The sequence below is a fragment of the Ascidiella aspersa genome, chromosome 8 (assembly GCF_963924565.1).
Source record: "Ascidiella aspersa chromosome 8, kaAscAspe10.2, whole genome shotgun sequence".
Classification (NCBI taxonomy): domain Eukaryota; kingdom Metazoa; phylum Chordata; class Ascidiacea; order Phlebobranchia; family Ascidiidae; genus Ascidiella; species Ascidiella aspersa.
Window position 1 is genome coordinate 1,556,284 of NC_139454.1, and position 14,766 is coordinate 1,571,049.

The 14,766-nt window shown below is 35.5% G+C and overlaps 2 protein-coding genes across 3 annotated transcripts; both read right to left on the reverse strand.

Annotated features, from left to right (window-relative positions):
* Positions 1-285: 285 nt before the first annotated feature.
* Positions 286-5,405, reverse strand: LOC146134797 (uncharacterized). 2 transcript variants are annotated; one of them, XM_083395295.1, is made up of 9 exons: positions 5,038-5,405; positions 2,329-2,477; positions 2,099-2,262; positions 1,550-1,643; positions 1,285-1,488; positions 1,050-1,205; positions 851-986; positions 692-786; positions 286-621 (listed from the first exon to the last, which is right to left on the reverse strand). In XM_083395295.1, the coding sequence occupies exons 1-9, from the start codon at positions 5,153-5,155 to the stop codon at positions 328-330; spliced, it is 1,410 nt and encodes a 469-aa protein (XP_083251421.1). In that variant the 5' UTR covers positions 5,156-5,405; the 3' UTR covers positions 286-327. The 2 variants fall into 2 exon arrangements, with proteins under 2 accessions (XP_083251421.1, XP_083251420.1); XM_083395294.1 differs by having other exon boundaries at positions 1,050-1,220.
* Positions 2,410-5,041, reverse strand: LOC146134798 (uncharacterized). The gene has a single exon (XM_083395293.1). The coding sequence runs from the start codon at positions 4,959-4,961 to the stop codon at positions 2,553-2,555; it is 2,409 nt and encodes an 802-aa protein (XP_083251419.1). The 5' UTR covers positions 4,962-5,041; the 3' UTR covers positions 2,410-2,552.
* Positions 5,406-14,766: the final 9,361 nt, after the last annotated feature.

Sequence of the window (14,766 nt, forward strand, 5' to 3'; positions counted from 1 at the left end):
CGACCCAGACTCTCGCGTCCTTTGTTCGCTCACAAACCTTCACTCTAAAAAAAGTTGAATGAAATTTGAATCAATTTTGCTCCCGCTCTTTCAAAGATTGAACTGGATTGAATCTTTTAATTTATTCATTTCTTTGAATGATTATAAAGAATCGATTATATTTATTTGAACTATATTTGAATCAATCAGTTCACTAATTTTTAAATGATTATAATGTTCAGTTTACACCTTTTTCATTTTAACCTTAAAAATCTTTAAATCAGTCGTATTCATTGTTGCTTTCACTTAATTAACGAAATCAAGCAGCACAGGTTACAAAATTACATGTTACAGGGCAGATGACAGAGCATGTACAGAGCACATAGCTTTCATGCTGAGGCAGTGTACCTCAAAAAAGTTGTAAAATGCTGCAAGTTTAGCATAATACTTAACGTTAAAAACCCAAAATGCTGCAAATGTTTTTTGAAATGCTTCAAGAAAATCTGAGCCCACTGGTACAGGAGTGTTGTCTAATATTAGAAAGTAATTATCTGGATTGTAAACTGGACCCACCGCAACCAAAAATGGTTGTGTCAAGTAGTTTTGTTTTCCATTCATGTACTCTTCAATACTGCAGTTTTCCTGAAAACACGCGTTTTATTGCATATTTGACAATATGCAATTTAAATACATTGTCAAAACACGAACATACCCCATTAAAGACAATCACAGAATGGTGTCCTTTAAGTCCCTTCATATTTAGTGGTGGCAGAAGTGATTGTAGAGCCATAACTGCTGCTAAATTTTCTAAAAAGCAAAGAACCGCATTATATTAAATCTACAGAAATTGTTTGGGGGACATTATACTTACTGTCTGAGTATCTCTCCAATTGAGACATGGTCAATGCTTTTTTCATTGAATGGTTAATAATTTTTTGTGCAAGACATGAAAAAACAGTTTTCATGTTTTTTGCACAAGGCTTTAACTTGAAATAATCCATCAAGATCTGTTGAACACAAACAGCAAAAGTAAAGCAACTAACTATGAAATATATCATTTTATCACTTACAAGTTCTCCATAATTAACATCAATAAATCTTGGATATTTTTTCAAGATAGAAGTAATGGAAGGATAGTCATTTTCAATATCCAGGCGCCTATATTCAAAACATACATCCATTGCACTGTATATCAAAGGGAGTGATTCTGTGGTGGGGCATGTATCCTGGAGCCATAATATCTGTCAAATTTGATTTTTACTAGTATTTCTAATGCAATAAAGCAAAATTGGTATTCATAAATACCTTTTTTTTAATTGGAATCATATCATCACTGTCTCGTAAGTCAACTGTAGAGTCTGACTCAAAAGAAGTGCTGCTGTCACTGCTTTGGTTTCGCTTGAATCCCCTTTGTTTGTACGCTTTTTGGTCAGCAGGAAGTTTTCGTCGCATAGTTTTCAGTCTACTCTCAATATATCCAGTTTTCGACCTTGGGTCGTAGAAATGTTCCTGTAAGGTAATGTTCTATTATGATATTAAAAAGTACAGAATTTCCAGTTTATGTTCTTACATAGCCATTGCATCCAGAAATTTTGCTTTTCAGTTCTGGAAACTCTTCAACAATTGCCTGAGCAAGTTCTAATTTAAGTTCTGATGATGGATATCTAAATATATATATATATATATATGATTAAATATATCTTTGAAAATTTAGCTACTAAATTATGCATTTAAAAGCAGAGCTGTAGAGTCGGATATAGGACTCAACAGAGTCTATTTGTTTTGCTTGAGTCTCGAGTAAGACTTCCCAGGTCCAGAATCTGACTTAAATTTGTTCAACTGGTAAGGCCTCAAACTGTGGGTAAAATAGCATATATAATATTTTGTAACTACATGTAGTGAGTGGATGAAATATATGACCCTATGAGTGGGTTATATCAAACATATTTTAAATACATAAATGGGTAAGCGAAGGAGCTTGACTCTGTAAAATCATATATTTGGCTCGAGTGGTATTTGGGAGTCGGAGTATTTTTAACCTACTCCACAGCCTGGTTAAAAACAAAGGAAAAATATTAACTTAAGGTCAGTAATAAAAAGTAAACAGAAATTTACATACTGGTTTTTGTCACCACATTTGATAGATTCATCCACAAGAATATCTGTGCATAGTTTTACAAATTTGTTTTTATTTTGTGTATTTAAAAAACCATCATCCTCCAACTGCTTAACCACCATAGAACCATTTGAATGTTGAAGGACTCTTTGTTTTAAATCACTAAACTGCAAAAACAATAATTTTAGATTTTTAGCCAAACAGATTTTTAAACAAAAAGTAGTATGTATTACCCTTTTAGTAGAAAGCTGTACATTTGGCGAACAACTTAAACTTGCAATAAAACGCATGACAGCTTTACGTTGCCCAATAGTGTCAAATCCAACTTCCTTAAAATCATTTTCATTCAATTCTAAAAATGTTTGGCCATCAACTTTTTCTCCTGCAAAAAAATATAACAGATATAATACTGGTGAAGAATATTACATATAAAAAACTGTTAATTTACATATTAATATTAATTACAAAGACCCCAATGTTTTGCAACAATAAAGTTATCATTTCCAATGTAGTTAACTGGTGCTTTTAAATTACAAGGATAGATATTCTTTAGTTCGTCCTGTGAAATACACAGGTGACTCTCTGGTATGGAAGGTGTTATAGCATAAGCATGGTACTGAGTGTCAAACACATGTGTAACATACAAAAGAACAATAAAATTAATTTTATCATCAGGTAACAACAATATTTGAACAATCTTACCATATAAAGGTAAGTTTTCATGATGACCTATTACAACAATATAATTTTGTTTGTATACAATGCTACCTAGTGAAACTTCATGTGGAACAAATACGTTCGCTAATAATGAGCCATTCTTTTGCAATATTAGGTCAGCATGTTTTAAACTGCTTACAGACTCCACTATCCCAGTGCCCACATTAACCTTATTACCAATGTCATAATATGCCATGTCAAAACATTGCTTTAATTGGTTTTTTGTTGCCATTGATTTGGCAATGTTTTTAAAATTACATATCATATGAGCATGTTTTTTAAAAACATTATGCCTGGCTTCATAGCGCATGCAAGACATTGTGGTTAATGGTCCAAACTTTGCTATACATGTTGGATAATGAACCATGTGATGATGTTTATTAATAAATTTTATTCCAGGAAAAATTTGTTTGTACAGCATGTGATGCTCAAATATTAGATCTTCAAGTTGAGCCAATTGACCAATAGATACAGCTGTGGAAAACACTATATCCATAATTCTGAGGAGTAGCAAAATAATTTCCAAGTATAGATCATCTTTCGCAAACAAATCTCTAAATAAAAGTGGAAAGTGTCGAATAAAACACCAAGATTGTGCTGCTTTTTGTTTAAATAGTGTCTCATTTAACTTCCTTAAGCTATGGTCAGCAAAATTTGGCGACGGCTTGTCTTTTGACTCAATCACACCAAAGTTGAATGAAGCAAGGCGGTTGTTAATATTGTCAATTGTGATGACCTTTTTCACATACACAAGATAGTGCAACACCAACTTAATTTCTTTGGGAACCACTCCTTCAAGTAAATCATGCATAATATCAAACGAATAGTTTTCAACAGTGGTGAAATATTTTGAACTGGCAAGAGGTGAAATTCCAGAAACACCACAGTGGGGAAATTTTTTTTCTTGGATAATTAATTTATGGCTGTCAGATGATCTCATATGAAAGTCTGATTCTTTAAAATTAGTTTGAATTTCTCCGCGGGTAGCATAACAAATTCTACACAAGTATGTTGCAGATGGTGACTGAAAGCCCAGAACAGAGTGTGCAGCTAAGGTATCCGCAACAAACATTGAAATTGTTCCTCTTAAACGACAATCATTTTCAATTAGGAATCCATGTTCACTTTCAAGCTCATGAAGTTCTTCAATGAATGGCTTTAATATTTTTTCAAAACCATACTTTTTTATATCAACAGAATGAGCTGTTGCCAACAAATGAATATTTTGCAAACAGGAGTTATACTGAAAAGGCAAGTTTTGTATGGTGTAATAAAACATTGCTATTTCATGAACTTTGGTCTTTGATCCAAGTGGATTTACAACTTCTACATCATCATAATATAGTTGAATTTGCAAAGCCTGTGGGTTATCCTTATACAAAGGATGATTTTTATACACTTCCCCATCATAATACGACTGCAAAACCCCATCTGATGTTTTACCTGTACTAAACAAAGATGCTATATTTGTTTCAGATAAAAGTTTCTTAAGCACGGTAAGCATTGGAATGTATTGGAATGTCTCGGTGACAGAAACTTGAACGAATTTATCAAGATCTTTGTTATAACGTTGATCGATTCTATGGCCTAACGCAACTTCTGTTGGGTGAATCATTTGCAGTTTTTCACAAAAGAATTGATTTTGCTTATAGATTGTGTCCATTTTGGTAATTATTTGTGTAATTTGACTAAACAGTTGCCCAATTATTAACTGCAAAGAATTATTGTTCATACAGGTTTTTAAAATGGCTTGCTCAATGTCCTGCAAATATTGTTTTAAAAATTGTATAAACATTACAACTGTACATTCATTAATTCCAGATTTTGCCCGCATTTTTAAAATGAATTGCAAAAGACTGCCCTCCAGTAAATGAGTGTACTCATCATTTGAATTTTCACATGGAATTGGATCCGACAAATTGCTTGGTGTGATATTAACTGGGTCGTTTGAGATGACTGTGTTTAGTGGATGAATATTTTTTAAATGTCTTATATAGTTATTTAAACGAGTAAAAGTGGTACAGCACCCTTGTTGGCAGCATTTTAAATGACAAAGTTTGCCATGGTGCTCAATTCGAAGATGTTTTGAAAATCTTTTTATTTCTCTCACTTTATATCCACAATCAAAGGGGCAGGTGTAAGTATCCATTTATTTAGCAATATTTTTTTAAATATTAAATTTACAGCCTATGCAAAACAACAAAAAAGAATAAAAATTAACTTACTTCTCATGGTTTCTTCTATATTCTCGTTGATTAAATTACGAGTCCTTAAAATATTCATTAGACCACCAATGTCCAATGACGCAATTTCGGACGCCAGCATAGTTGCTTCAAATTGCATAAAAATTACAGATTAAAAATTTTAAACACCTTTAATAACTGTCTAAAACTTTCTGTCATTTTGGACGCAACGTGCAGAAGCGAGCCTAGTTATGCCATTGTTATCAAACAATTCGATTGTTTTTCTCGACTGTGATGGCCAATAGGAGCGTCTTCTGCTTTCGTTAGATGGCGCGCAAATAAAAAAAGAGAAAAAAATTCTCTCATCGCAAGCAAACAAAAAAGTTTGTGTCGCGTTTTCTGCGTTTTAAATCGTAACTTCACTGAATACGGCCGTCAAAGAATCAAAAACACCTCCAATAATTAGAAAGATTCATTAAAATGAATGAAGTTTTTTTAGAGTGTTCTTTCTCGTTTCGTTGGCAACTTGCCTCACGCGAGCAAGTGAATAATGGCGGCCATATTAAGTTTCCAAATCAAATAAACAAGCTCTCAGTCTTGCTTTGTTCAAGTTTAACGGAACCAACGCTCGTCTTTAAATTGAAGCGGAACCGCTTCGGCCTAACCGACAAACATGGGCGTATACAAGGGGGCGTGGCGATGCCACCCAAGCTGTATTTTCCGACTAACTGGAAAATTCTGAGTTATGTATTTAACCCCACCAAAGTGTGACGCACGGACCTTGAGGTTGCTATAGTAACAGCCCCAGAGAAGGTCTAGGGTGTTGTTTGGGGTCACGGTCTGGTTCCTCCGGATAAATTCCTTCACGCAATGGTGACGATGTTTAAAACGTTGTGCTTTTATTATGTGTCCTTAATAAAACATACTGAGTGCAAGGTACAGTAGCAAGCACAGAAGCTGATACAACACGAACACACAAGTTTGCCGGAACCAACTACGTTACAATGTTCAAATAAAAGTAGTTTTATCAGCAACAAATTCATAAAAGCCAATTAACATCAAATTTGGCATAATGAAGACGATTTCAAAAAACACTAAAATATTTCAGTTTATCGCAAAATTTGAACATATGCGATAAACATAATTATGGGACTCAAGAATAGTTGCAGACTACTTCATAACCCACACAGTTGGTTTTATACAGAAACACAAAGCGTTTGTCTGACATTTAATGCACGACAGGTTTGGGTTGGTCGTATTTAAAATCGGAATTGCGTCTTTTTAAAGAAATAAAGTAAATGTAATTTTAAAACAAGACTGGATTGTTGCATTCGTGTATCTCGCGTCTTGTATTTACGCAGCAATTTGTAAGCAGGGGCGGGCCCAGGGAGGGGAAAGGGGGCACGTGGCCATAACCCCCAAAACTGGATTGTTTTGGTCGATTTAAACTGTGTAAATATAAAAAACATTGCGCCCGCGCCGAATCTGTATTATGATTCTGGTATGTCCTAATCTGTTTTATTAAAAAGGCTTTAGCCCAAAGGCGCCGTGCGTCGCCATCCATAAAAGGGTTTGGCAACTTAAACGATATAAAAGCATTTTTTTTGCTTTGTGCGAATCGAAAATATCAATGTAATGAAGTTTTTCTATTCAAAGCAACATCTCTCAAACGTAAAACCTTATCATAATACGAACTGTGTCGTGTCCTTAAAGTAACTTCTTTATGACGTCACGTTATGATGTAACTTTGTGACGTCACGTTATGATGTAACTTTGTGACGTCACGTTTATAAGTAACTTAGTAACGTCACGGCGTGACGTAACTTTGTGACGTAACGTCTGAAAAATGCATGACCACCCAAACAATATCCATAGAACCGCGGCTGTTTGTGAGATACGTAATTGCCATGCACAATAACTCAAGTCGCGAAAATATATGCTGTTGCTACCAGGCATAGTATATTTAAAATAGGTTCGTCTTGCATATATTTCTTCTACCAACGTTTCGGCTTACTATACGGCAAGCCTTCGTCAGGGACATAGCCACGTTTTATTTTGTGTCTTGTTGGCTTTGTGTGTCAGTCCCTGACGAAGGCTTGCCGTATAGTAAGCCGAAACGTTGGTTGAAGAAATGTATTGCCAGAAGAACCTATTTTAACCCAAGCCGTGGTTTATATTAGGACAAATTCATCGCGCCTTGTTCACACTTGAGCTGTTTGAAAAGGACTATTGTGTTGTGGATCAGGGATTGGGAGGCCGCTGTAACGTAAAAGTATTAAGTGACGGAATGTTATATTGTGCCAGCAACCATTGGAGCCGACGTCCTTAAACTGGGATACGATGGAAAGTTTCTCTGGTTGTGCATTGCATTGGCGGATCCAGGATATTGTTGGGGTTTGGAAATAATTTCAAGCCTCCACAATGTTACGTCAAATCGTGACATATTTTTCACAAAACTCGCTTTCTCTCTCTGTATTTTAAAGCTACTGTAGAGATATTCATTATAAAGGCAATTGAAACATACTCGTCCATAGTGTTTATTGTAGGTTTGTAAAATTAAGGTTTGTATTCAAACTGCGCAAAGTTTATTTGCTGAATTTTTTCACAAAGTCTGCGCCGCTACCTGGGTCCAACCAAACGGCGCGTTGCCTGAAAAAGGTTTCATAGACGCCGTTCAAAGCAATAGAAGTCCAAGGTATGTTGTGGCCTCGGGGTTAAACAAGGTCCTTATGTGGAGCAGAGCAGCGAGTCACCCAGACAATCTTGTGCTCGACTCTCGCGCCCTTTGTTCGCTATAGAATTAATTGTTCGTCAACAAACAAGAAGGTGAGCACTTTTAAGTTTTAATCAATTTGTTGACGCGTGTTATATGATGAAAAAAAAAATACGGCCAGCATCGAATGTGCACTATTTCGCATGTATGACGTCAAACTACACCGTGTGCTTATTTCGTTCATTTAATCCAGTGTTTCTTAACCTTTTTTACTTGGGGGCGCACTTAGAGACGTATGAAAACGTGGCGGCGCACCTTACGAGCGAAGCGAGCGCGAAATTTTTTTTTTTTTTTTTTAGACGATATTTCTCTTAAATTGCCTGCATTTTTTATTACATGAGTTTTATAGTTGCATATCTTTATAGGGGCTTCCAACCTTTGAGACTAAAAACGTTATTTTGTCCATTAAAGTCTTAATCCGTTTAATTTCGGAATTATTTCGACATTTTTTTTCCTTTCGCTCGCGGCGCACCTAGCAACCTTCCATGGCGCACCAGTGCGCACCGGTTGAGAAACGCTGAAAGCAACTTAAACAAGTTATTTTATACCGGCAAGCGACTAATCTGGGATCCTTGTAAATCTTGCTAGACTGAAGATCGCGACTTCAAACCTCATCACTATTTGTTTATCCAGCCTGGCCTTGCTCGCACTTTCATCCTGATTAGGGCAACTGATTTCTGCCTACGATTAATATGTCACTGTTCGTGCTTACAGAATATTCTGTAATTTGTACGCGACAATAAACAGAGACTTGGTAACAACTTACGGTTTGCGGCTTCAAGTAAGCACTGATAATAATTAAATCAACTTCCGGCCTGCAATCCAATAAAAGCTTGCCACTATTACGTCATAGTGCAGTACGCTGTTATAAAAATATTAGGAAACATCGAAATTTCATTTTCATTTTAACTGAAGGAAAAGCAAAACACAAAAAGCTCCACAATAAATCCTGTATTGCTTGTAAGTAAGGATGTACGATACTAAGACTTGGTATCGGGTATCGGCTCCGATCCGATATTATCGGACAACCTGCTTGTAATCGGGGCTTTGGAGCCGGAGCCCCGGAGGCGTGCATTTTAACGGAACTGGAGCAGTTGTTTAAAAAAAGATCCAGCTCCAATGCATTTCATAAGATGCTATGCTACTACTAATGGCTGAATTCATATAATTTAACAGCAACTCTTCACAAAATGAAGAATTGTTGCCTCTTTGGCGCCACCTTTTCTAACTAACCATTATGGCGTTTTGTTTGTGATTATTTTGAAACGCTAGATATTGCAAATTAAGCGTTCTTCCTTAAACATTTAGTTTTTTCCGTAATGGCGCCGGAGCAGTGGTATCAATAAGCTCCGGAGCTGGAGCTAACCTATGATATAAGTGAGCTCCGGAGCTGGAGCCGGACCAATTTAACATTTACGCCTGCTCCAAAGCCCTGCTTGTAATAAACAAAACGTAAAACTCATAAGAAACAAAAACCGGGACAAATTTATTGATTACAACGAAAATAATCAATACGCAAGTTATAATCAGACAGTTGTAGCTAGCAGCAAACATGAATTAGACTTTTTAGAACAAGTAGCGAACGTGATTATTCTCAACATATTCTCTGTTTGGACTATTTATACAATACTTGTGTTTCGTTGTAGATATATGAAGGATTCAGTTCTGATGGGCGAGTGGGTTGCTCCTGGCATTTCAATGAGCACGTAATCTTCACCGAATCTGTTGATCTGTGATGCAAGCAGAGCAGGCTAGACAAACAACTAGCCTGCAGTGAGGTTCGAACTCACGACCTCCGGTCAAGCCGGGACCGTCGCTCTACCAACTTAGCTATGCAGGCTCAGAAGGAGAGTCGAAAAACAACCATACGCCAATGCTTGCTCAATCTGTTAGTACAAGCAAGTATTATTACATTTCGTTTCGCGCATTTATAGCTCAGCTCCGCCACCAAGTGTTCAAAGTCACAAGGCAGGATTAGCAATTGGAGGAAAGTTGTTCTGAATGACACAACAATCATCTCACAACCCCGCCAAGCTACTACACATTTCAGGGCTGGCCTTGAATTGAAATTTACACTCGCCAGTCGGGTATGTGTCTACCAATCAGCATTCGCCTGGACAAAAGTTACAAAGATTATTTTTTTTCTGTAACGTTTCGCGCTGCCGTCATACCATAAACACTCAACAAAAGGACGAGCTTTAAATTGTTGTTTAGGAGTGGTTAGGTAGATTGCTCAAATCTCGCCAGGAGCGAATTGTACTCGCACTAGCGGGCGGGCGCAAAATCCCAATACAGCATTTATATATTTGTTTGGCGTTATGTGGAAAAAAATTAAATCTCTCATTTTGCTTAACAACAATATTGACCAAATGTTTTTATTTGTCAAATAAACGTCAATTAACTGCTTACTCAGATACAGCAGTATTACAACTACCAGAGGATTACCAATTACAATTATCAAAAGAACTGTTCTTTGATTATTACAAATAAACATCAGTTAATTAATTACTCACAATCACACACAACTTGTCCATTACCAGCATAAGCTTGTAGGGCGTGTCATAATGTGTATTACCGACTAGTAGGTGTGCTGTTAGCTTTTATTGTTTCCATCACAGAAGGTTGAGTAGAGGGGAGCAAGGAGAGCAGAGAAAGTGGTTCTGGCCTCAGCGAGAGACAAGGCCGGTCTCAGGGAGTAATTACAAATGATACAATCAGAAACAAGAAGGCGGTTAATAGAACACAGCAGGAATATATTCTCTTATAAACAAACCTACATAATACACAAGCTCAACAAATGGCTCTCAACAGGGAATAACTGTTCAAATTAACTGCACGAAAATCAGTGCATAAGAAATTACTGGACAAGATGCATTTGCAAACAATAATGTTAAAAAATTCTAACACTTTTGTAATCTTTGGTATATTTCAGTTTCCAGAAATGATCATCGCAGCTTGGATCTGAAAACAATTAGTGTTTGTGTGTATATTTTTCGTTTTAAAAATCAACTTTTATGTTACACTATGCTTGTTTGTTAAAATTTGTCTGTTTTGTAATAATTTAATAAATTCCATAAGTTTTACATTGCTTGTTGGGCAGCTTATAACTGCGCACATGAAAAGCAGTGGTTTCATTTCTCAGCTTTGTGCAAATTCTCAAACCAACTTTAAACAATTGGCAAATTTTCTAAATATAAACTGTAAGTTTGCTAAGTGTGTATAAAAACTTAAAGTTGTGAAAACTATTTATTTCCAAATCACCTGGTTTAGGTGTAAGTTGAGTGTTGGTCAACTTTGCAGATTTATCCAAAGTTTGAACCAACTCGATAATTGTAGCACAGCACTTCCGATTCCAATCATCCGACAATAGTAAGTTGGTTAAGGTCTCCACTCAACATTATTAGCGAGGTTTGATGTGACCAACATCTATTGGATGAAACCAGTGCAGGTTATAAAACGCAACAAAATAACAACATTAAAGCACACAAATGATTTACAAATGTCTAACTGAATCGTTCTCAGACTCTCTACAGCTGTGCACCAATGTGCCTGAAAGAAATTTTAAAATACTAAGAAGAACTCTAAATATTTGGAAATAAACTATTCAAATTTCAAAGCCATGTAGGTAATCATGTGCGATTCGAATTCAGCTTATCAATTAAATAACTGATAATTTTACAGTATGCCTTGACATGTAGTAATAGTAAACATTAAAGTTATAATTGTATTTTGTTTTGTAAAAAATGTATTTTCTTAGTGTAGTGTGAGCTATGAACATTAAAGAACCGCTGGTAAATTCTGGAAACAACATTTAAACAAATGTCAACATAACAATATAGTTACACTCTAATGCTCATGCTTTTTATCAAGAAAATGATTCGAAAAGTTTTTTTTCAAAATGCTACCTACTTCTGTATCGGCTTTGATATTCAGATATTCATGCTACATATACAACTACAACCTCCAGCCATTATGCTCCAATAGCTTACCTTCTTTAGTCTTCAAGATTCTTTCAATTTCAATAATTTAAAGTTGTTATGACAAGCAATTTTTTTTAAAAACTGCAATAAAGTGTAGTTGCTCAATAATTGTTTTTAATGTTAGTTATTTGTAGTGTTGCAGTAGTCCTAGCAAGTAGCAACAATAGCAAATTAACAAAATTTATATTTTACCAAGATGCATTTGCTGATTAGGGTGAATTATTTTACAGAGTTATTCAAAAAATAAAAATAAACTTATAGTAAAATCATTCATTTCTATTTTAAAATATCCATTTGCCTATTTTACTAATGTAGTCGCACACCTATTGATGATTGTATACATTATTTAGATTAGCACTGGGCTTTAGCAGGTGGTGGTATGATTAAATTTAATTTCCCCAGTTTACCATTGAATTCTATGATTCATTCCCAAATTTGTTTAAATGACTTTGTTAGACTCAGGGGTGCTTAGTGGCTATTTTCTCGGCTTTTTTGGTGACACATACAGTACACCCAGTCACCTCATACAGTACACCCAGTCACAACTACCTGCGCGAACTTGGCGCGCTGGAATAGGTTTTGGGCAATATCTCCGAAAGTTGTGACGATACAGAGTTGAAATTTTTACACAGTCCTTGTATTGTTTACATCTTTCCAGCAATCACACTTTTAGCAAAAAATATTGAAAAAAAATTAATATTCAAAAATATGAATATTAATATTCAGCGATATTAACCCTTAACTGTTGAGCCAACAAGTTCAAATTTTAACGATATAAACTAGGAGTCACCACATTCAAAATGAGACATAAATCATGTTTAAATTCATTCGGACTGGGTGTTTACTGTTTCTTTGAAAATTCATAACTGCCCAAATTCGAAAAAACGCCTTTCGTAATTAATGTTCGCATAAAGCAATTAAAAATGACGCTACAAAGTTGAAATTTTTACACAGTCCTTGTATTGGTAACATCTTTCCAGCAATCACACTTTTAGCAAAAAATATTGAAAAAAAATTAATATTCAAAAATAAGGTTTGTTTTGCTCTGTAATTAATTAACTAACGCTGCTGAATGATGCTTTTCATGGATTGGGAGTTATTATTTAATTCTTGAACTGACGACGTCGCTGAACTGTTTGGAGCGAAACTGCCGGTGAGAAATTTTGTTATGTTTTATTGTTAAAGTTGCTATTTTGAAACTCTGGTCAACCGGCAGCCATTTTATTGCAAGTACGCAAGTGTTTAAACGTTTTTTAACCTTTTACTAAGAATTGCCTATATATTATAAATTAAAAAAAATTATAAAAATTTAAAAAAATATTAATATTCATAATTAATAAGCGTTTTGGTGGGATTCTAGAGCAGCGCCGCAATTGCGAAGTTAGGTAAACGCCTCTCCTATTTCAATGTTCTTTGTTCTTCAAAGGTAGGTGTATAATAACTGGAAAGTAAACACGTGAAATCAATACTCTTTTCGAAACCGTTGTAAGTGTAAACATTTTTAGCATAACTGATGTCTAGCGCCAAATTACTACCATTGTAATTAAATGGGAAAAAGCATAAAAAGCCAATCAACGTGTTTTTTGAACTTTTTAATATTCGTTGAAACCTTTTCCTGCTATTTAAAACTAATAGCGCTGGTCTAGAATCCCACCGCTGCGTTTTTATTATTAAAGCAACAAACATTATTTGTGTCAGAGCAGTGGGTTCGCGGTCCTTTTGGGTCCGCGAGACAATTTTCTGGGACCGCAAAGTAACTAACAAAAAAATCAACACGACGCTACTAAAGAAGAAGTTTTTTTGTGCAATAAAATTTTCAGGCAACTTACTTTTCCAAACCAAGCTGATTAGTTGTTCATTCACGTTATTGTACGCTTGAGTTTAATTGGCCATTGTGACGTCCTAGTGTTGCGTTGTGCAGCGATAGAGGATTAAGCAAATTGTTGCAACGTAACGATAGCATATGGAAAGCATTGTGGCGTAACAATAATATCGGCCAGCTAATGTAGCCAGACGTAATAATTTTAAGTTGTTTCTGTTTATTTAAAAATAGAAAAGTAAAAAAGTCTATGTCAATTCATTTGTTCAAACGACCTAAGTCCAGTCGACCGGCAAATAATCGGTAAAGTTGGTAACGTCAAACATAATCGGTAACGTAAACTGCTAGAACAATAATAATCGGTAACGTCAAACACTGAAAACGTTTTGCGAAAACTTTAGATAAATAACACAAAGCACCTAAAATGTTTTTTTTTTCAGCGTTGATAAAAAATCTTTCTTTGGCGGTAAAACTTTTTATTTTGGCATAGCTCCAAACTTTCCAGACGTGACGTACTACAACTTCATCGCCGAGTAGAAAAAAAAATATTTTATGCTGATAACTTACACCATTGTCGATCTTTCGAAACATGAAACCACTAGAAACTAAAAATACCCCCTAATGGTGAATCCCCACCTGGTTAAGAACCTCTGAGCGACGCAAAGCAAGTGCTGTGACGTAATTAGATCGATGTCTGATGAACGTAGTTGTTTGTGATGCCGCTTCTAGTGCGCCAATACGTCCTGCTTATTACTACGTTTTTTTGATGGCAACATTTTACAACTACTTGCTTGTACAAACACCAAAGTATTCTTGACTTATCATAGTTGGTGTTTATTTGTGTAACTTTTAAGCTTTGAAATTTGGTGGAAACCCTTCCTCAATAGAAACGGCGCTGCAGGAGAATTAAGGCGAGCGTCTTTCACTGGTCTGTTTATATACTGAGCTGCTACTCGCCTGGGCGTCCCAAGCCAAGCCGTTAAGTGTCGGGCCTAGATTTAATTAGGTTTGTTTGCTTATCGATGCTGGTGTGTCTTACATAGCTGCAACAAGTGTTAATTGCCAAAGGAAAACTAATTAAAAAATTAAATTAACACTAACATTTGCAAATCTCTTCATCAATATGGAATTTTAATTACGACAAATACACTTGCATAAACATCCAGATAGAATAAAACACGAAGAAATTCATTCAAATA